The following is a 21,669-nucleotide window of genomic DNA, read 5'->3' on the forward strand; positions in this document are numbered from 1 at the left end:
GCAAAGGAGAAAAGGAAAGATACAAACATCTGAAGGCAGAGTTCCAAAGAATAGCAAGAAGAGATAAGAAAGCCTTCTTCAGTGATCAATGCAAAGAAATAGAGGAAAACAACAGAATGGGAAAGACTAGAGATCTCTTCAAGAAAATCAGAGATACCAAAGGAACATTTCATGCAAAGATGGGCTCTGTAAAGGACAGAAATGGTATGGACCTAACAGAAGCAGAAGATATTAAGAAGAGATGGCAAGAATAACAGAAGAACTGTACAAAAAAGATCTTCACGACCCAGATAATCACGATGGTGTGATCACTGACCTAAAGCCAGACATCCTGGAATGTGAAGTCAAGTGGGCCTTAGAAAGCATCACTACGAACAAAGCTAGTGGAGGTGATGGAATTCCAGTTGAGCTATTCCAAATCCTGAAGGATGATGCTGTGAAAGTGCTGCACTCAATATGCCAGCAAATTTGGGAAACTCAGCAGTGGCCACAGGACTGGAAAAGGTCAGTTTTCATTCCAATCCCAAAGAAAGGCAATGCCAAATAATGCTCGAACTACTGCACAATTGCCCTCATCTCACACTCTAGTAAAGTACGGCTCAAAATTCTCCAAGCCAGGCTTCAGCAATATGTGAACCGTTAACTTCCAGATGTTCAAGTTGGGTTTAGAAAAGGCAGAGGAACCAGAGATCAAATTGCCAACATCCGCTGCATCATGGAAAAAGCAAGAGAGTTCCAGAAAAACATCTATTTCTGCTTTATTGACTATGCCAAAGTCTTTGACTGGGTGGATCACAATAAACTGTGGAAAATTCTGAAAGAGATGGGAATACCAGACCATCTGACTTGTGTCTTGAGAAATCTGTATGCAGGTCAGGAAGCAACAGTTAGAACTGGACATGGAACAACAGACTGGTTCCAAATAGGAAAGGGAGTACGTCAAGGCTGTATATTGTCACCCTGCTTACTGAACTTCTTTGTACAGTACATCATGAGAAATGCTGGACTGGAGGAAACAAAAGCTGGAATCAAGATTGCCGGGAGAAATATCAATAACCTCAGATATGCAGATGACACCACCCTTATGGCAGAAAGTGAAGAGGAACTAAAAAGCCTGTTGGTGAAGGTGAAAGTGGAGAGTGAAAAAGTTGGCTTAAAGCTCAACATTCAGAAAATGAAGATCATGGCATCCGGTCCCATCACTTCATGGGAAATAGATGGGGAAACAGTGGAAACAGTGTCAGACTTTATTTTTCTGGGCTCCAAAATCACTGCAGATGGTGACTGCAGCCATGAAATGAAAAGACGCTTACTCCTTGGAAGGAAAGTTATGACCAACCTAGATGGCATATTCAAAAGCAGAGACATTACTTTGCCAACAAAGGTCCGTCTAGTCAAGGCTATGGTTTTTCCAGTGGTCATGTATGGATGTGAGAGTTGGACTGTGAAGAAGGCTGAGCGCCGAAGAATTGATGCTTTTGAACTGTGGTGTTGGAGAAGACTCTTGAGAGTCCCTTGGACTGCAAGGAGATCCAACCAGTCCATTCTGAAGGAGATCAGCCTTGGGATTTCTTTGGAAGGAATGATGCTAAAGCTGAAACTCCAGTACTTTGGCCACCTCATGCGAAGAGTTGACTCATTGGAAAAGACTCTGATGCTGGGAGGGACTGGGGGCAAGAGGAGAAGGGGACGACAGAGGATGAGATGGCTGGATGGTATCACTGACTCGATGGACGTGAGTCTGAGTGAACTCTGGGAGTTGGTTATGGACAGGGAGGCCTGGCGTGCTGCAATTCATGGGGTCGCAAAGAGTCGGACACAACTGAGCGACTGATCTGAAAGTCAAGTTTCAAGAGTTTTTCTACTTTTAAAATTTCATTTATTTTTAAATTTTGGCTGCACTGGGTCTTCCTTGCCGAGCCATGTGAAGGCTTTCTTTAGCTGTAGCCTTGGGTCTTAATAGTTTTGACTTGAGCATGCCGGTTCTTAGCTCCCTAAGCAGGGATTGAACCTGTACTCCCTGCATCGGAAGGTGAAGTCTTAATCACTGGACCACCAGGGAAGTGCCACCACGATACCTTTATTTTTTTTAATTTATTTAATTGGAGGCTAATCACTTTACAACATTGTGGTTGTTTTTGCCATACATTCACATGAATCAGCCATGGGTGTACATGTGTTCCCCATCCTGAACCTCCCTCCCACCTCCCTTCCAATCCCATCCCTCAGGGTCATCCCAGTAAGGGCACCAACCCTGAGCACCCTGTCTCATGCACATGATACCTTTTAAATGGCTATGTGCCCTGGGTGTCTAGAGGCCTGCTGATACCCTGCTCTGAGAGTACTGCCAGCAGTTTGGATTTGTGGAGATATCAGAGTGGTATCAAAGTGATGCCCCTCTTTTCCTCCTTATAATGTACTTTTTTAAATTATAAAAGAATTAGATGCTCATTGCTGAAAGTCTAATGATATGGAAAAGTAAAAAAAAACATTAAACCCCATCTCATTCCCTTGAGGTAATCCATATTATTTTTCCTCTGCTGAAAAACATGTGTATCATATAAAGTTTTTTTTTTTAATCTATATCTTAGAAATAGGTAATGTTATATAATCACATTTTTTCCCTCTTAAATTATGGTCCTCCTTCCACATCATCCTTCCTCATCAATTCTGACCTATTTTTAGTTTTTAGAGTCTTAACCACTGGACTGACAGGGAAGTCCCTTGACCTATTTTATTTATTTAAATAATTTATTTGCCTGCATCAGGTGTTAGCTGTGGCAGGCAGGACTTTGTTGCATCATGTGGGATCTTTCACGAAACATATGGACTCTAATTGTGGTGAGCAGGTTCAGTAGCTGCAACTCACAGGGTTAGTTGCTCTGAGGCATGTGATCGTAGTTCCCATCAAAGGGTACATGCAATCCCTTGCATTGCATGGAGACTTCTTAACCACTGGACCGGCAGGGAAGTACCCTCTGACATACCTTTAATAGCAACATGATATTCCATCCAATATTCCCTTATTTATGGACATTCAGGTTGCTTCCATTACTTGCTACTACAAATAATGCTACAATAAATAAATTTATATCAATATCCTTATTGATTAGTTTTCTGTAAGCTAGATTTCCAAAGCAGGATTACCATGTTAAAGGCTCACTACATTTAAAGTTTTGATATTGCCAGAATACTTACCAGGAAGGATATAGAGATCACACTACATATGTAACTCATACATACAATCTGTAAGTGTAATTTCCTCACACCCATAAGACCAACAGATATAAATCTTTTTTTTTTTGCAAATATGAGACATGAAAATGTTCTCATTTTCTCACAAAATTGCATTTCCCTGATTAGCAATGAAGTTTCTTTTTATTATTTGTACTTCTTTTCCTATAGAATTACCAGTTAGCATCCTTGGCCTATTTATCTCATCTTTTCCCCCCTATCAATTTGTAGGAGTTCTTGTACAGTACAGATATTTGCTCAGTCATGTCTGACTCTTTGCGACCCCATGGACTATACAGTTCACCGAATTCTCCAGGCCAGAATATTGGAGTGGGTAATCTTTCCCTTCTCCAGTGGATCTTCCCAACCAAGGGACTGAATCCAGGTGTCTTGCGTGGCAGGCAGATTCTTTACCAACTGAGCTATCAGGGAAGCCCCATAGATATTAACTCTATAGATTCACAAATTTGTATCAATATCTTCAGTCCAGACTTCTCCCTGAACTCCAGACATATCTAATTGTCCATTGGTACCTCCATTTGATGACTTGCAGGCATCTCAAACTTATCATGTCCAGGGAACTCCTTGGCAGTCCAGTGGTTAGGACTCTGTGCCCACTACTGCGGGCCTGGGTTCCATCTATCCCTGGTTGTGGAGCTAAGATCCTGAAAGTGGCAATGAACCGCCAAAAACAAAGAAACAAGTAAACAAAACAAGCCCCCAAATTTTTATGTCCAAAAATAAATTTCTGGCCATCTACAATGTTCCCCATATCAATAAATGGCAACTTTATGCTTCCCTTTTCCTGGTGTCATCTTTGACTTCTTTCTCTCACAATTCACATCCTATCACATACTGTGTTGGCTCTACAGTCAAAGTATATCCAAATCTAAGCACTTCTGCTGAATTTTACTACAGCCACCCTAATCCACTCTCACTTCTCGCCTGGATTTTTTTTTGACAGCGCCCTGCAGCAGACCAAAGATTAAACCCCTACCCCCTGCAGTGGACATGCAGAGTCCTCATCACTGGACTGCCAGGCAGGTCCCTTTCTCCTGGATTTTTGCTGCAGTGATAACTGTTCTGAGCAAATGACTATCTTCTGTTTTTGCCCATTTCAAGAGCCGCCAGAATGATACTTATAAAACTATGAAAGCTAAGTCCTATCAGGCGAACCCCTCTTCTCTCTATAGACTTTCAGCCTCACTAAGACTGAAAGCCAAAATTATTTAAATGGCCCACCAGGTGCTATACCTCCTCCCTGTCCTGATCTATTATTCACTGTGTTCCACCCTCCAGCCATACTAGCTCTTGTGATTCTTTGGACAGACACACTCCTGCCCCAGGACTTTCTGACATGTTCTTACAGGCTGGAATGATTCCCCCATAGCATGGCTCCCTCAGTTATTTCAAGTCTTTATCACTACCTAACAGGCTATTATGTTTTACTTATTATCTGCCTCTCTCCACAGTAATACAAGCTCCAAGGTCGGGATTTTTGTCACTTTTTGTTCACTGCTTTATTTTTGGTCTTGTCCCAACAGGGTGGGCGCTGAATAAAATTTGTAGAATGAACTTGCAAACATTTTCCTGAACTTGTCACATGTTCTTACATTTTTGACATCTTCTGCCATGCAAAATCTTTTCCTCTTTTTTAAAGGCTCAACTTTCATCCCCTCAAGGACTGTTCTTTTGACTCAATTTCCGATTTTATTAAACTTTTTGTTGTGGAAAATTTCAAACATATATCAAGATTGATATATCTTATTCCTTGTTTTTAATGTCCATAAAGGCAGAGGTGGGGTCTGATTGGCTTTTCAGTGTCTCCAGCGTCTGCCTGGACCTCAGCAACCTCAAGGAATGTGTTTCCAAAGAAATTAATAGCACGAGGGTTTCTATGGGGCAGATGCCGCTCAGGGCCCCCTCAGACGGCCCAGCACAAGCGGCAGTCCTGGGAGCCAGTCCCGGGAGTCTTCTGCTGAAGGAAGGCGTTTGTCCTGGTTTCTCCCGCCAGGCCAGGTCTTCCCGTGGACACTCTCGCTGCTACCCCTAGCTAGGCGCGGGTTTGGCCTAGGCGGCCAGAATGGGAGAGGCTCTGACTTACGACTGAACTAAGTTTTTCCTCTGGGCCTGCCGATCCCGCCCCACCCTGGCCAGAGGCCGCCTAGCTCCCTAGGCCTCTCAGCTGCCCCGGCGCTCCCTGCGCGCGTAACCCCTTTTCTTCCCCTCCCCCCGGCAGTGGCGGTTGGTCGCGTGCCGTCGTCCCTCTCCCACCCCCTCCGCTAACGAGCGGGCTCCAGACCCTCTGGGATTGGCTGCGTCTGAGAGCATTTTCTCTCAGCCTCTCTGATTGGCTGCATGACGCGCGGGATCCGGGCTCCGATTGGCTAGGTCAGGGCGCCTGCGCGGCGGGGTTCTCGGTCGCCAGCCATTCCTAGGGAGGACTGCCGGCCGTTCGGACGTTTCGCCTGTTGCTGGAGGAGAGGTCCCGGCTCTCCGGGAAGGCGGCTGCGGCGGCAAAATGAAGATATTTGTGGGAAACGTTGATGGGGCCGATACGACGCCGGAGGAACTGGCAGCTCTCTTCGCGCCCTACGGCACGGTCATGAGCTGCGCCGTCATGAAACAGTTCGCCTTCGTGCACATGCGCGAGAACGCGGGCGCGGTGCGCGCCATCGAGGCCCTGCATGGCCACGAGCTGCGGCCGGGGCGCGCGCTCGTGGTGGAGATGTCGCGCCCACGGCCTCTTAACACTTGGAAGATATTCGTGGGCAATGTATCGGCAGCGTGCACGAGCCAGGAATTGCGCAGCCTCTTCGAGCGCCGCGGACGCGTCATCGAGTGTGACGTGGTAAAAGGTAACGTGCAGGCGGGGGCGCGCTCGGGGCACTCTGCTTGTTAGCCACGCCCCTTTCCCGGGGGCCGGTCACAGCGCGGTTGGTGGGGCGGGGGTGGGGCGAAGTCCGCGGGAGTGAGGCCGGAGGTGTTGGGGGCGCGTTGGGTAGAGCCACCGTCCTCCCGTGCGGTCCAGGCACCATTAACCAAATGGGAGGAAGCGGCTCAGGGTGGGTGCGGCGGCCACTGAGAGCCGAGCTACGGGGCCGGGGACGCGCCTGAGATACTTGGGAGTATACCGGGGGCGCGCCTTCTACTGGTCTCCTGGGCCTGGCACCGAGCGGAAATTGGGAAGTGACGGGCGCAAGCCGGATCATGGAGCGGGGAAGCTTTTGCCACTTCCCCACTTCCTCTCCAGACGTCTGTCAGAGCAAGGGAAAAGGTGGGGGCTGATCCCCCCGCCCCCCACCAAAAGCCATCCTCGTGTTCCCTCCCGGTGAATGCTCCCGAGCGGAAGGTAACGGGGCCCTTGGAAGTTTTTCGGGCTGGGATCTTTTAGTACTGTGTGGCGTGGGTCTGCTCATGGGCATAGTTAACTCCTGGGTACCGGGCGGGAGGCGAGGGCTTCCGAACTACTTTGGCCTTTCAGTATTGTTAGGTGGGTTAGGCCTGGCAACTCTGCGCTTTCCAGCTCCCTCAAACTTGTCCCTTCCCCCACCCCCCGCTTTGAGACCGATTTTACATCCGTAAACTGGAAGCCCCGACCTTTGACCTGTGGAAGAAGGCTTGTTTTATGAAAAGGCCTCTTCTGAGCCGCTAACTTGTCAAGCCGGTGCCCCGGAGCAATGTCCTTCTTTTCTAAACACGGTGATTTTGCAAGGGGGCACACTCTGTGGCTGAGGAAACATGGGGACTTAGTAGTCGTCTTTGCTTGAGTAGGCTTCATGATCGGGGTAGATCCTGAGAAGAATGTATCATCATAGTTTAGGCCTGACTTCCTTTTTTGGACCCAGGTGACTTCTTTTCATAGTCTGGGTTCTTACCCCTTAGGCTCTTTTTCTGTTTTGTTGGCAAGATCAGGAATACAGTCTTTGTGTGTGTCCAGTCTGTGTTCCACTTGGAAACAGATGAGAGTTAACTTTGCCTTGCTGTATCTTCAAGGATGCAACCTAGGAGTAAGTATCTGGTTCCTGGCTGCTGGTTTTGAATTCGTACCTGCTCATAACCTGTGTAAGAAGTTGTGAGGATAGTAAATAAATTTGGGGGCAGGTGCTTTATTCATTTCCTCCAAGATGCATCATTTGCTGTCCTTGAAAGGCGCATCTTTTGGGTCATTCCTTAGCCTTTCTACTGGGGGAAGTGTAAAGGCTGGTAGTCACCATTAGGAGTAATTCCTTCTTCTGCATTAATACTGCGTTCTATTTTCCTCAACTCAGGCTGTACAAGTTCATGACTATCCAGGCAGGCTGTATGGTGCATGGATTTTTGCTTTTATTTAGAGTGAAAGAATGGGAAAGGCCCCAGATTGGGCTCCTGGCCAGGAATTGGATAGGGGTATACGAGAGTTCTGTGTTTTGACCTACTACGTTTTTGTGTGTAGTTCTTTAAGCAGGCAGTCTACTAGATTGAGAGTTCTGAAACTTGCATCTGAGGGGACTGTCTATGGAACTCATTGGTCAAGGAGCCTCCTTTGGGGTGGTAGAGAGAGCTGAATATTTGCTTGAATTGCTTGGGACTGACACAGTGACAGTGGATGTGGGGGTGGAGTGGGGTGAACTGTGTAACTGGGTCTGGTTTTTAGAAATTTTGTTTCCTTGTGAAAGTTTTGTGCATTTTGTCCCTTTGTGAACATTTGATTTGCCAAGTGCTTTGACTTCTTCAGGGAGTGGTGGTTAGCTGTTATTTATAGTTATGCTGATATGTGAGCTCAGGATAATATTTTGATACAAAGGACTCTGAGAAAGGTTTGAGGATCGTATGCGGCGCCCCCCCCCCCCCCCCATGCCTTTCTATTTAGAGTGAAGGAAAATGAGGTTTTTAAGTTAGGACTGTAGTAGAGGAGACTGGCTTTGGCTCTATAAATAGCTTACTTATTTCTTGGTCTGGGAAAGGACATTTGAGGTGTCTTATGTTGATTGTCAGGTCTTTGAAAAGCACAGAAGCTTAGTATTGCACAGGGCAGCCAGTTCTGTTTTATTTCACAGGGGGAAAATTTAGTTGCTTGGTTCCGGGACCTTAGATATGATTTGATTTGGAGAGAGTAAAAATCTCCATAGCAACAGCAGATTGTAGCCACTCTCCACAGTTAAATTCTATTGGGTGTTAAAGGATGAAGTCTCAAGTGTTGCTGACAGCTTTAGGAACCAGTCAGATTTCAGAAGTCTGAAAGGCAGAAGAGGAAACTGTTTCCTATGTTGTGGGTGGCCATTCTTTCCTTCTATGTATAGCTCTGTAGTTTCACTTTAGAAGTTTTTACTCTGAGAATAGGAAAACTCATGTTTCCACATTCTGTTAAGTTGGGTATTGGAGGAATTGTGATGCCAGATCATTAGGGGATCTCTGTAAATCATTGCCTGGTAGTCCTTTTAAATGAGATGAATTACTTCAGAAGTCAGTTTCCTTGAACTAATTCAATTCAGGCCAGTGAGTCCCTGGAGTTTGCTAGTTCTTTGTTGTTGTTGTTGTTGAAATCATCCTAAGAGGAGTTGGGTTCCTGGGTGTCTTTGATAGGGCTAGGCCTGGGTTTAGCTGCTCAGGGTTGGCTAGGCCTCAGGTGTTTGAGTCAACTGGACAACCTTTTCACACTTCCCTCCAGTATCAGGCTTAGAAACTTCCTGATATAAATTGGTTATAATTGTATCTCATGGCTTTCTGTCAGTTATATAGTTCATCTGTGTGGTCAATTGAATTGTACCTATGAAATTTCGGTTTTCAAGTTTCACAAGTTGGTCTCTAAATAAAACCTAGCTAAGTAGGAAATAGACAATGTGATATCCTATTGCTCTTGTAAACCCATTGAAACATTTTTGTTGGGTGTTTTTTTCCCTAGTTTCATATAGTCCTAGAAATTTGTGGATAGGTTAACCAGGAATATAGTATGATTCCCTTGTAGTTCCTGGAGGCTTTTTTTTTTTGGTAATTCCCTTTAATCTGCCTACAAACTTGCTTTCTACTTACCATTGCATTCCCCTGGTGCTAGGCTCAACTCAGTCTTTTCTTTTGAAGAAATCTGGGACTACCAGCATTGATTTTTAGCTCACTCTACCCAGAGTGGAGGTGAGAGATCAGAGGACAGTTTTAGTGCCCTGTGGCTAGGTCTAAAGAACACTTTTGCTTTTCACAATTGGTAGATGAATCAGGTTTGGGCCGTAAGAGAGTGAAGACAGTTGTGATAGTTCATCTTGTTTCTTTATCATCTCTGGCAAGTTCCAAAGTTGCATTTACAGATGGCATTGTGTCTCTTGTGTTTTATTAGAAATGAAGGATCATATCCTGTAAGGAAATAAGCCTATGGTTATTCCTAGGCTTGAATAAGTATCATGATTTTTATCATAGAGGTATTTGTACTTTCAGCTGTTGTTCAATCACTAAGTTGTGTCTGACTCTTTGCTACCCCTGTGGGTTGTGCCCCCAGGCTCTTTTGTCTGTGGAATTTCTCAGGCAAGAATACTGGAGTAGGTTGCCATTTCCCTCTCCATATTTATACTTTATAAGGCATTTTTATCATCTCATTTGAATGATTTGGGCTTGCCTGGTGGCTCAGATGGTAAAGAATCCACCTGTAATGCAAGAGACCTGGGTTCATTCCCTGGGTCAGGAACATCCCCTGGAGAAGGAAATGGCAACCCACTCCAGTATTCTCGCCTGGAGAATTCCATGAACAGAGAGGATCCTGGCAGGCTACAGTCCATGGGGTTGCAAAGAGTTGGACATGACTGAGTGCCTAAACACATTTGTTGAATCTTGAAACTCTGAGGTGGGCAGGAAGAGGGGAGAAATAAATTTTAAGTTCTGTAAGAACTTAATAAAGCAAGTCAGTGATCTGAATCTTCAATTGAGGCTAAATTTTAGCAGCTAGTTCCAGAATTCTTTTGCCATACCACACTTCTGACTTCTACCTGTTGATTATATCTTTATTCTCATTTTTGTAAGAGTCACTTCGGTTGCATTGCGTTACATCCAGGAAAATTACTTGCTTTATAGAAGTAGCTATAGAGCCAGTCCCAGTGTGGAAGTTTCTGAATATTAGGACACTTGTTTAGAGGACATTTAAAAGGATTTTTTAAAATCAAGAATGGAACCTTAGTAATTTCATGTAGGTAATTTTTCATTTCCTAAAGTGATGTAAGAAAGATGGGGTTCTGATACTTGAACTTTAAAAGTAGCCTCAGGTCCAAGTGGTGGTAAGTACATGATCCCGCGTTACCACAGGCATGATCTCATTGTTTTTCAGATTCTGCTTGCACTATTGTGATTTGTGAGATTGGATTTGGACAAGAATTTCTTCCTATTCCTTTCTTGAAGGTTTCCTGTTCTGTGTAGTTGATGAGTAGGACTTTGAGATCAACATCCTGTCTTAGAGCCTGTCCTCCCACAGCTCATTCAGATCCTAATTGAGGGCCTGTGGGATAACCTCTTAGCAGAGCCTGGTAGCTGCAGGAATTGCAGCTTCTTCCATGAAGCTGAGAAACTAAATCTTTTCTCTGAACAGAAGCCCAAGGAGTAAGGGATGTCTCTTGATACAAGTATCAGTGGAGAAGGTAACGTGGCCTAGGAGTGGGGAGTGGCTTGTGCCTGAACTGAGTAGGGCCTGGCTTAGACTGGGCAGCTCAGTTTCCATTCCCACATTTCATTGGCTTACATGGGGTCCAGCGTCTCCCTTTCTCAGCTTAAGTGTCTAGTCTTAATACACAATCCTGCCTTATACATTGACTTTTTAGGGATAGACTGGTGTCGTGAAGAGGCATGGAGAGCTGGGATTCTGTTTCTGGCTCTCACAAGTGAATTTGGGGCAAGCCATATAAATTCTCTTGAGTGGGTTTGCCCACCTGTAAAATGGGGATAATGATCCTTTGCTCTGCCTGCCTCCTGGGATTGTTGTGAGGCTCAGATGGGATCTTGTGCATGGAATGCTTTGAGAATTGGGAAGTACTGAGGGGAGATCATATTGGAGGACTGTCACAGATCGTGTATTGCTATGTAGCTCTGCCTTAATTGGACCCTGGGCTGAGACATGGGTCATGTCGAGACATAAATGGTCATTTCCAGTGTTTGAGAGTTAAGCCTCAAAGGTGAACAGAAGTGTTTGGTGGTCTTGGGTTAGAGAATACTGAATAATTGAGTGATCCAGGAATGCTGTCTGCATTTTTGTCTGCGGATTTGTACTTAATAGAAGATGAAGATTAGTGAAGATTTTTATCCTCTGTTGCAGTTCATCTTTGCTCTTTCTTTTCTGAGCAGGCAATTGGGTGAGGTGGCAGGGGAATTGGGGAGAAGAGGAAGAAAGCCATAGGCAAAGCTATTTGGGACAGTCAGAAGCTTTGTTATATGGGAATTACATTTTATGACCTACTCCTGGAGAGGAGGGTTTGGAGGCCTGGAGGTAGCTGGCAACAGCTGGGTGCTGTTGGTGTGTCCAGTTTGGGACCCAACAGGTAGCGTGCCCTGCCCCCCTAATTGCTAACCCTCTGTCTGCTGCTTTATCAGACTACGCGTTTGTTCACATGGAGAAGGAAGCAGATGCCAAAGCCGCCATCGCGCAGCTCAACGGCAAAGAAGTGAAGGGCAAGCGCATCAACGTGGAACTCTCAACCAAGGGTCAGAAGAAGGGGCCTGGCCTGGCTATCCAGTCTGGGGACAAGACCAAGAAACCAGGGGCTGGGGATACGGCATTCCCTGGAACTGGTGGCTTCTCTGCCACCTTCGACTACCAGCAGGCTTTTGGCAACAGCACTGGTGGCTTTGATGGGCAAGCCCGTCAGCCCACACCACCCTTCTTTGGTCGCGACCGCAGCCCCCTGCGCCGTTCACCTCCCCGAGCCTCGTATGTGGCTCCTCTGACGGCCCAGCCAGCCACCTACCGGGCCCAGCCCTCAGTGTCACTGGGCGCTGCCTACAGGGCCCAGCCTTCTGCCTCCTTGGGTGTCGGCTATCGGACTCAGCCCATGACAGCCCAGGCAGCCTCTTACCGCGCTCAGCCCTCTGTTTCCCTTGGGGCCCCATACAGGGGCCAGCTGGCTAGCCCTAGCTCCCAATCGGCCGCAGCTTCCTCGCTTGGCCCATACGGTGGAGCCCAGCCCTCGGCCTCGGCCCTCTCCTCTTATGGGGGTCAGCCAGCTGCGGCTTCTTCGCTCAACTCCTATGGGGCTCAGGGCTCCTCCCTTGCCTCCTATGGTAACCAACCATCCTCTTACGGGGCACAGGCTGCTTCTTCCTACGGGGTTCGTGCAGCTGCATCCTCCTACAACACCCAGGGAGCAGCTAACTCCCTAGGCTCCTATGGGGCCCAGGCAGCCTCCTATGGGGCCCAGTCTGCAGCTTCATCACTAGCTTATGGGGCCCAGGCAGCTTCTTACAATGCCCAGCCTTCAGCCTCTTATAATGCCCAGTCTGCCCCATATGCTGCACAGCAGGCTGCTTCCTATTCTTCCCAACCTGCTGCCTATGTGGCACAACCAGCTACAGCTGCTGCTTACGCGAGCCAGCCAGCTGCCTATGCCGCACAAGCCACCACCCCGATGGCTGGCTCCTATGGGGCCCAGCCAGTTGTTCAGACCCAGCTGAATAGTTATGGGGCCCAAGCATCGATGGGCCTGTCAGGCTCCTATGGGGCTCAGTCAGCTGCTGCGGCCACCGGCTCCTATGGCGCTGCAGCTGCCTATGGGGCCCAACCTTCTGCCACCCTGGCAGCTCCTTACCGCACTCAGTCGTCAGCCTCATTGGCTGCTTCCTATGCTGCACAGCAGCATCCCCAGGCTGCTGCCTCCTACCGTGGCCAGCCGGGCAATGCCTACGACGGGACAGGTCAGCCGTCTGCAGCCTACCTGTCCATGTCCCAGGGGGCCGTTGCCAACGCCAACAGCACCCCGCCGCCCTATGAGCGTACCCGCCTCTCCCCACCCCGGGCCAGCTACGACGATCCGTACAAAAAGGCTGTCGCCATGTCGAAAAGGTACTGTATGCCCCCCCGCCTCTGCCCCCAGCTGGGGCTCAGGGCAAGGGGCTGAGGTTGGCATGGGAGGGAAACTGGAGCCATCGGCCCCTCCCTTGGCCTTCTCTACTCCTGTGGGATGTCCAGAGGCCGAAGTGGGTGATGTCTGTGAACTTCCTGGTCACCAGGGTTCAGGTGGAGCTTCGTGCTCAGCCTGGGGTGGTACCAGCTAGTCAGGCTGGGAGGAGTGTCACCTGTCTAGACTAGCCCAAGTGCTATTGGAGCTATTGCCTGCAAGATTGTGGCCCATAGCCTCTCCCACTGTCTCAAGGATCCCTAAGCCTGTTAACGTGGTTGTCCTGGCCTTTGGTGGGGGTGGGTTTGAAAGAGTAGTCCCTTTGGCACTCACTGGCTGAAGGCAGGGTGTATGTGGTGCGTCCACTCTTTGGGAAATTGGGGACCTTGCTTTCGTCCGCCGTTCTGTTGGTAAACAACCAAGGTCTTTTCTCTGCAGGGCCCAGGGGTGGGGATAATTTGTTTGTGGTTTGGGAATGTAGGCCAGCGTCCACCTTGGCCAGTTCAGAAGGGAGGGCTTCAGTGGTGGGCTTGGTTTCCCACAGTTGGACCAGGCTTGATTTCTTGCCCTGGATAAGGTGATGAGCCTTCTGAAAAATCTTGTTTGTTGGAGACCAGTCTGATTACGCCCTCCCTGCCCCCATTGGCATTTCCCCAGTGCCCACCTGGAGCCCTCCCCTCGATTGTCTCATTCACCAACTGTCTTCTTCTCTCGACTAGGTATGGTTCCGACCGGCGTTTAGCCGAGCTCTCTGATTACCGCCGTTTATCAGAGTCGCAGCTTTCGTTCCGCCGCTCGCCGACAAAGTCCTCGCTGGATTACCGTCGCCTGCCCGATGCCCATTCCGATTACGCACGCTATTCGGGCTCCTATAATGATTACCTGCGGGCAGCTCAGATGCACTCTGGCTACCAGCGCCGCATGTAGGGCCGTCCTGGGATGGGGCACCACAGGGAGGGAAGGAGAGGAGAGATGGGGTCGGGTGCAGATCCAGGTTATAACTGCTGGCCCATACCTCTCCTGTTGGTGGTTTTTCATCCCCTCTACCATGTGGGCCTTCCCCAGGAGACTATCCTTTTGAGTGTTCGGCAGTAACCTACTTTGTTCCTTCGCCTCAGCAGCAAATCTTGCTACTGGCTCTAGATCTGCGGTTCCCCTCTCCCCTGCCCCATCTCCCTAGGATGGGAATCTCTTTTATGTTTTGATTTTTTTTCCTGGCTCCCTTTTATTTTTGTGCGCGATATTTAAGGTCGTCTGGATGGGGAAGCAACCTGCAGCTGAGGTCGGCGGCGCCTTTTTCTTTTTAGATGTGAGGGAGGCCAGGAAAGGGTTAGCTTAACCATTTCCTATGCGCCAAGCTGTGCCAGGTGTCCAGGGGGCCCTGACTGTGTCCCTCTATAGACTGTGTTGAGACTGAGTTCCTGTTGGGACAGTCGGTTGGTACCTGTCCAGTCCCTACTGACCCCTGACGTTCTAGCTGATGCTGTGCGCCACAGTGCACTTCCCCATCTCCCCAAGTAGGTGGTGTTAGAAAACCTTAATTTTTTTTTCCCTTTTGTATGGACTACAAATAAAACTTGGGGCGATTTGCAGTTTGGAAACCTGGTTGTCATTGTCTTGATTGCACTCAGTTTCAGAGAAGCCAGTTTGACATCCAGGAATACATGACAGCTGAAGGGAAGGTGGCCAGAGGACCCAGGGCAGATGAGGAAAGGGATCTGAACCTGGGAATTAGAATGATTTCCCTGCTGCCAGAGGGATTTAACTCCTTTCTCTGCTAGTCTGCCATCTTAAGGACTGGAGAATCTGGACAAAGTTGCTTCGACTTGGGTTAATCACACCAAAATGCAGTAAATTTATTGCCCATTTTCCTCGCCCATGCTTGGCTGTTTCCTTGACTTGTCTCCAGTTCAGAAACAACCTGGACTCCAGCAGGGTGGTTCTGGGGTTTGACTTCTCAGGTGAGAAGTGGGGAATGGGCTCCTTTGGTGCTTAGAAGACTAGTAGGGCCTTCAGGCAGTGGGCTCCAGTGAGTACTGGGGCTGGGACCTGGAAAAGGGTCAGTTGGGTTCAGGCGGTCACGTTAACTGTGGCGGTGTCTCTGTGGTTGGGACATTTGGAAGCCAATATGGGGGGATTCTGGCCATAGACCTGGTATTTTGCCTGTTGAACATCATCCTGGAGTGTCCTGCCTGCGTCCTGCCAACCCCTGCCATCATAGTCACCGGCGACTGCAAATTCCTTCTCTCCATCTGTTAGGGTTTCCAGATGTTTTCTGGCTGGGTTTATATTTGAAGGTGTTACGGTAGACCATGGGAAGGGGGCAAGGTGCAAACATAACTAAGAAGGGCGCTGGGACAGGGTAAGGAATTGAGTTTTTCTATACTTTTACTCTGGGACTAGGGGTTCAGAGGACCTGGGCACAAAATAAGATGATTCTAGCCATGACAAGATGGAAGCTTGGCCTTCCTGATGGGTGAATGGAAGACTGGTTGGGTAGGGTGGTAACGGGAAACCTCCTAACATTCCTTTGGGAAAGGGGCTTTAGAGATTTGATTTGGGAGTCTTTGGGCACGGTGATTTTGGGGAGGTGTGTTGTCAAGTGGAGTTCAGGTTGGTTCTCTTCTGCCTCCACTGGTTTCTTGCGAACTTGCTTATGACACAGTAGTTTGCCCCAGGTGTTCTCTTCCCTCTGCCCAGTGGGCCAAAAGCACAGGCTCTGTATTAAGTATGAACTACTTGCGGATGCAAACTGGAGTGATCTCAGGGGTGCTGAGGCCATGGCTCTCTCACTTTTCTTTCTGCTCACTGCTTTGCTGCTGCTTTCCGTTTCTTTTAAGGACTGGGAAGAGGGGGAATCTAATAGGTTTCTTGTCAGTTTTCTGCAGTGAGAGTGGGGTTATCACAGGGCCAACCTAACAGACTTAGCTCTGGTTATTTCCCTGGAAAATCAAGGGTTGTTTAATTGTAGTGCTGTGATTGTGGCCTGTGTATTTGTAATTACTTCTTTCTTTGTCAGTGTGATTTTCTGTCATCTTTCTCTACAGTGAGCGTTCAGCCACTGTCCCAGTCCCACAGTTCGTGTGAAAAATAGCCTAATGTGCTCTCAGGGCCAGTATTGATATTTCTTTATTACAGCTTTAGTTCTTCAGAGCAACCTGGCCGAGATGATCACCCAACTTGTCATCTCTAGGTACTGATGCCCTTGCTGCCTCTGCTGCCAGGCTTCTGGTTTAAGCTCTGAAGAGCTCTAAAGCCAAATCACTTGTCATTTTCCTCTTCCTTGCAGATTGTTTTAAAATTCTCTTCCCCTTTTTTATTTAAATTATGCTACCTGTGTTAATCCTATAGCCAGCTTCTCCTACTTTGCTTTTTGTGGGTTTCTGATTTCCAGGGTCCTATAACTTGAAGATGGTTGGGTTGAGTGAATGGGAGGATAGACATTTAATGTGTGTTTTGGGAAAAGGGGGTGGGAATATGGGCTCACAATATCCTTCAGGTCCTTGTAGCTTGATCTGTCAGCTCTAACTTGACCTTCATTGGAGAAGTTTTAAATGATGTATTCCTGGAACAAGACTAAAGTCTTCTCACCTCATCAGTCTGTTCTCTGAGGTTTGGACCTTGTTTCAGATTGTCTGGGGTGGGTCTGGGGCTGCTACCCTTGTACTGGCGGTAATGGGACTCACTGAGTGGTCAGCCTCTATAGTAGGCTGCCTTTCTAGTCATTGTCCATTAGTTAAGCTCTGCCAAAGTCTGTACACAGATGGTTGGTTCCAGTCATTTTGTCCTATTAAGCCAAGTAAGTTGACTATAATGTCATAATGAAAATAAATTTCCTAGATTTATGGACCAGTGTGTAATGTATTTAATAGGAGGTTTGGGTAATAATGATAAGATGGATAGGATAGGTGGGAAATACTTACCTTCTTTCTTTCTTTAGGTGCCTTTAAGAGATCATTAAGGGTAGAATCTAGTTTTCCAGGAAAAAAGTTCTTAAAATGATTTCAAGTCTGTAAATCATTAGAAATACGGTGTGTCTGTATTGTTGGAAATAGTGTTGAGGCAGCTGAGATGAAATGCAGTGATCACCCTTGGGCTGATCTTGGGGAATGGGTAGCCCAGGGGAGGCAGGACCTGCCTCGATGACCTAGTTACATACAGTTAATAGCAGTGCCAGGCCTTCCCTGGCAGTCCAGTGGTTTGCACTGCACTTCTGCTGCAGAGCAGTGTGGATCTGATCCCTAGTGGGGGAACTAAGATCCCTGTATGTGCTGGGAGACAAAATAACACTAGGGAGGTTGTAGGTAAAGGAGGAGCGAGGATGGTGCAGTCCCATTAGAAAAAACTGGAGCTAGAATTTGTTTGCTTTGAAACTGACTTGGCAGAGAGAATTACTGAGGGTGCTGGCTCTAAAGTCAGACTTCCTGGGACTTCACTGGTGGTCCAGTAGTTAAGAGTCTGCCTTGAAATGCAGGGGACGTGGCTTTGATTGATAGTTGGGAAAGTAAAATCCCACATGCTGTGGGACAACTAAGCCTGCGTGCCCCAACTAGAGGGCCCATGTAACTTGACACAGCCAAATAAATATTAAAAAAAAAAAAAAAAAAAGACTTTCTGAGTTTGGATCTTGGTTCTGCCATGTATCCGTGTGGTCTTGGACATGTCAGGAATTCTACCTCAGTATTTTCATCTATAAAATGGGGATAATAGCTCACATCTACTGAACATAACTTTATTGCAACTCAAATGTATTAGGTACTTATAAACCTTTGATTAATTGGGAAATTGAGTGTGTAGGTTAAGTAACTTCACAAGGCTGAAAAGTAGTGGATCAAGGAATTGAATCAGCCATTTTGAGCCATCCAGGATTTTGCTTGTAATACTGTTGGAAGGAGCAAATAGCATGTATCAGGTATAGGGCCTCATATATAGTCACTGCTAGCCATCTCAGAAATAAGGAGTTAGAACATTTTGGGGAGGTTGGGATGGCCTACTGAAAGCACACAGCTGAGGAAAGGACTTTGGATATGGGTGTGAGTGCAGCATGTGAGTAACAGTGAAGGAAGGAAACTTCTGTAGTAAGTGGTACCTGTGTGATGTAGGCCACTGGACCGTACCAGTTTTGGTCACCTCTGGTTTCAGACAACACTGTTGTATCCTGGGGATCAGATTCTTCTAGGTATGGAGAAGAAAGGTATGGGGTAGGGCAGAGGTTCCCAACCTCCAGGATCTAATGTCTGATGATCTGAAGTGGAGCTGATGTAATGATAGAAAAAAAGTGAAAAAAAAAAAAAAGTGCACAGTGAGTGTACCGCACTTGAATCATCCTGAATCCAAATCCATCCCCAAGCCGTGGTCTGTGGAAAAACTGTCTTCCATGGAACTGGTCCCTGGTGCCAAAAAGGCTGGGAACCATGAAGATAAGAGGACCTCCCCAGACATTAATGGGAGGCTTAGAGGGCATCACCGACTGAATGGATGTGAGTTTGAGTAAACTCTGGGAGTTGGTGATGAACTGGGAGGCCTGGTGTGCTGCAGTTCATGGGGTCGCAAAGAGTCAGACGCGACTGAACTGAAACTAGAGGGTGTAGCTGGCAGTGATGTTGGAGGCCTAGTGGCTCCCTCTGAACACTCCCAGAGAATGTTTCCCCCTGGCTTTTGAGCATCTGCTTGTTAGTACTAAGTGTCCATGTTTTCAAGCTGGTGTTGACTAAAAATCCAAAGTTATTTCTTTCCTCTTGGTTATCAAGAATTTAACTCATGTGTTCATTTGTCCATTTGTTAACAAATACTTGAGTGCTTGCCATGTACCAGGTACGGTTTTAACACAGGATAAATACATTAGGAAGGAGAAATAATCTGCATACTCACATACCCATTCTCTCAAAATGCCTAGTGCAGAAGGGCACACATTGTTTCTAAAATTCATTTTCCTTTGATGAGATTTAGGCTCAGATGGTAAAGAATCTGCCTGCAAAGTAGGAGACCTGGGTTCGATCCCTGGGTCTGGAAGATCCCCTGGAGAAGGGAATGACGGCGTTCTTCAGTAATCTTGCCTGGAAAATCCTATGGATAGAGGAGCCTGGCGGGCTACCATGGGGTTGCAAAAGAGCCGTACATGGCTTAGCAGCTAAATTAGTAGGCAGTAAGAAAATGTCCTTGCCCTTGTAGAACGAGTATTTGCTGGGGGCAGGGGGTAGGAGGAAGTGAGAAAATGAATCAACAAGTAGGATTTCAAGTGGTGGTAAGTATTTGGAAAACTACTGTGGAGTTCATGGGGTAGAACTCCAAGGTGTATGTAGGGTTGGAGTGGGGAGATGTCTAGATGGGGTGACCAGCTTAGGACCTGGAGAAAAAGAACATTTCATTCAGCCTGAATGAGCTTGGGACATAGGCTACTGTGCAGGAGCCTAGTGGGAGTGGGGGTGGGGTGTGGGGTGTGTGTGGGGGTGGTAGGAGCACTGTTAAAGAGATTGGAGATTTTGGAAATCCAGGTTGGGTAGTGTGCATTGAAGCTTTTCCAGTTGCCATGGGTTTTAATTTAAAACCCATGATGTGATGGATTTGATTAAATGATTTAATGTGGTTTGCTCAGTTGGAGCAAAATCAAATACAACTCAATATAGAGGGCTTTCAAAAGGTAAATCCGATTAGGGAGCGGGTGTGGTTGGTGGTCTGCAAACTGGCCTGAACTGTGATCCTGAGAATTATATTCCCAGTTTTTCACCTTTGGACTTGGGAGAGATTGCCGGTAGAGTAAGCTGACCTCATATGCTTTGGTATTTTGAAAGGTTTATCTCCAAGGCCACTCAGGGCAAAAATTTTGGAAGATCAAAGGAGCTTAAAGGATTTCTAGACCGGATGTGTTTCCCTGCCCAAATGGAGTTGTGACTGCCTCCAACTTGCAGCAGACTAACACGCAGTTGTTTTTTTTCCATCACTGATCCTTTGCCCTTTACTCACAGCTGGAGTGTCAGCATCAGGATGCACAATGAAAATGGACCACGATTAGTGATCCCATTTGTAAATACAACATTTTCACATTTTTTAGATTATCTTTTACTACCCTAGAGTAAGCCTGGTGTGCTGCAGTCCATATGGGGGTCGCAAAGAGTAGGACATGACCGAACTGAACCCTAGCATAAATTCTTGACCACCATTTATTTCTGAGTCGTCAGGTTTTAAAAATGTTTCTACTTTGACTTCGCTTTTCTCGCTATGATCCCCACCCCTTTTGGCGGGGGGTGGGGGTGGTGAGCTCCTTTGAACTGGTGCTGTGTTCTATTTGTATTATCTCCACTCCTGAGGATCCCTTTCCTCAAACCACTGCTTTTATCATGTTTTTAAGTTCTTCCATTCTCCCCTTTAAACTCCCTTTTCAAGAACTGCCTGCAAAAGGGTCATATTCATAATATGGGATTAATGTGAAGAAACCAAAGGATGATTTTTTAAAAAGCCAAATGGACGCCCTGGAGGACTCTGTTTTGGATTGTATTTTTGCTTGTTTAGCTGGTTGTGATTTATTAGGTTCTTTATTCCCTTTTAAGGTCGGTTCTAGTTTAAACCTAACATCTCTGACTGATGGCGCCTAATAAAATAAAACAAAAAACTTCGCTGCTCTAGTTTTTTTCTCAGGGCAGGGTGGGGGTGTTTTCTCAACCTCCACAGAGAAACCTTTTCCTCATCTTGAATCCCAGGAGGGTGGTTTCTTGAGGGAACCCTCAACCGAGTCGAATTCGTGGACCTTTATAGCCTAATTGAAGCTGAGCCCATTAACCGTTTTGAGAGTCCTTTCACCACCTATGAGAGCAGTTTCAATTGGAGGGTAGCTCTGGGACTTCCAGGGCGCCACTGTGGACTCGGCCGAAGGAGGTTGGTTTCTTCAGATGGGACGCTTCGCTGTTTTTCTTACCTGGCTTCTGGGTCTGCGTAAGCGTCCTTCGCAGCATCCGAGCTGCGAAGGGGTGGCGTTTGGGAATTTAGAGGGAGAAGTTCGGAGTAGAAGGCAAAATGGAACGCACGTGGATTGGCGAGAAGCGGAGACTTAACAAAAGTTGGCGCCATGACGCTAAACACCGACCGCTACACCGGAGTCCTAACTCGCTCCGCCTAATGGCGGGCGGAACCCCGCCTGCGAAGCTTACGTTGGTAGGCCCGCCGTCATGCCGACCTCCTACCCAATCAATGACCTCGGCTTCATGAGGGTGTTGCTCATTGGCTTTCGCGTAAACGCTCCGAGGTTACTGACGTTTCCACCTCTTCCCGGCCTCAGGTAATTGGCGTTCGTGATAACCAATCAGGAAGAGCATCTACAGGAACGCCTGCCTTTTATTTTGTTGAACGGCCAATCCGGTGGTAGGTTCTCCTCCCCTTC

General features: G+C 47.3%; 1 protein-coding gene across 4 annotated transcripts; it reads left to right on the top strand.

Annotated features, from left to right (window-relative positions):
• Positions 1-5,630: 5,630 nt before the first annotated feature.
• Positions 5,631-21,656, top strand: RBM14 (RNA binding motif protein 14). Of its 4 annotated transcripts, none has more exons than XM_061407080.1 (3): positions 5,632-6,092; positions 11,776-11,886; positions 14,015-14,896. In XM_061407080.1, exons 1-3 carry the CDS (start codon positions 5,756-5,758, stop codon positions 14,035-14,037), a joined length of 471 nt encoding a protein of 156 aa, XP_061263064.1. In that variant the 5' UTR covers positions 5,632-5,755; the 3' UTR covers positions 14,038-14,896. The 4 variants fall into 4 exon arrangements, with proteins under 4 accessions (XP_061263065.1, XP_061263064.1, XP_061263062.1 ...); XM_061407078.1 differs by having other exon boundaries at positions 5,636-6,092; positions 11,776-13,240; XM_061407079.1 differs by lacking the exon at positions 5,632-6,092 and adding an exon at positions 6,185-6,586 and having other exon boundaries at positions 11,776-13,240.
• The last annotated feature ends 13 nt before the right edge of the window (positions 21,657-21,669 follow it).

Source organism: Bos javanicus, chromosome 29 (assembly GCF_032452875.1).
Source record: "Bos javanicus breed banteng chromosome 29, ARS-OSU_banteng_1.0, whole genome shotgun sequence".
Taxonomy (NCBI): domain Eukaryota; kingdom Metazoa; phylum Chordata; class Mammalia; order Artiodactyla; family Bovidae; genus Bos; species Bos javanicus.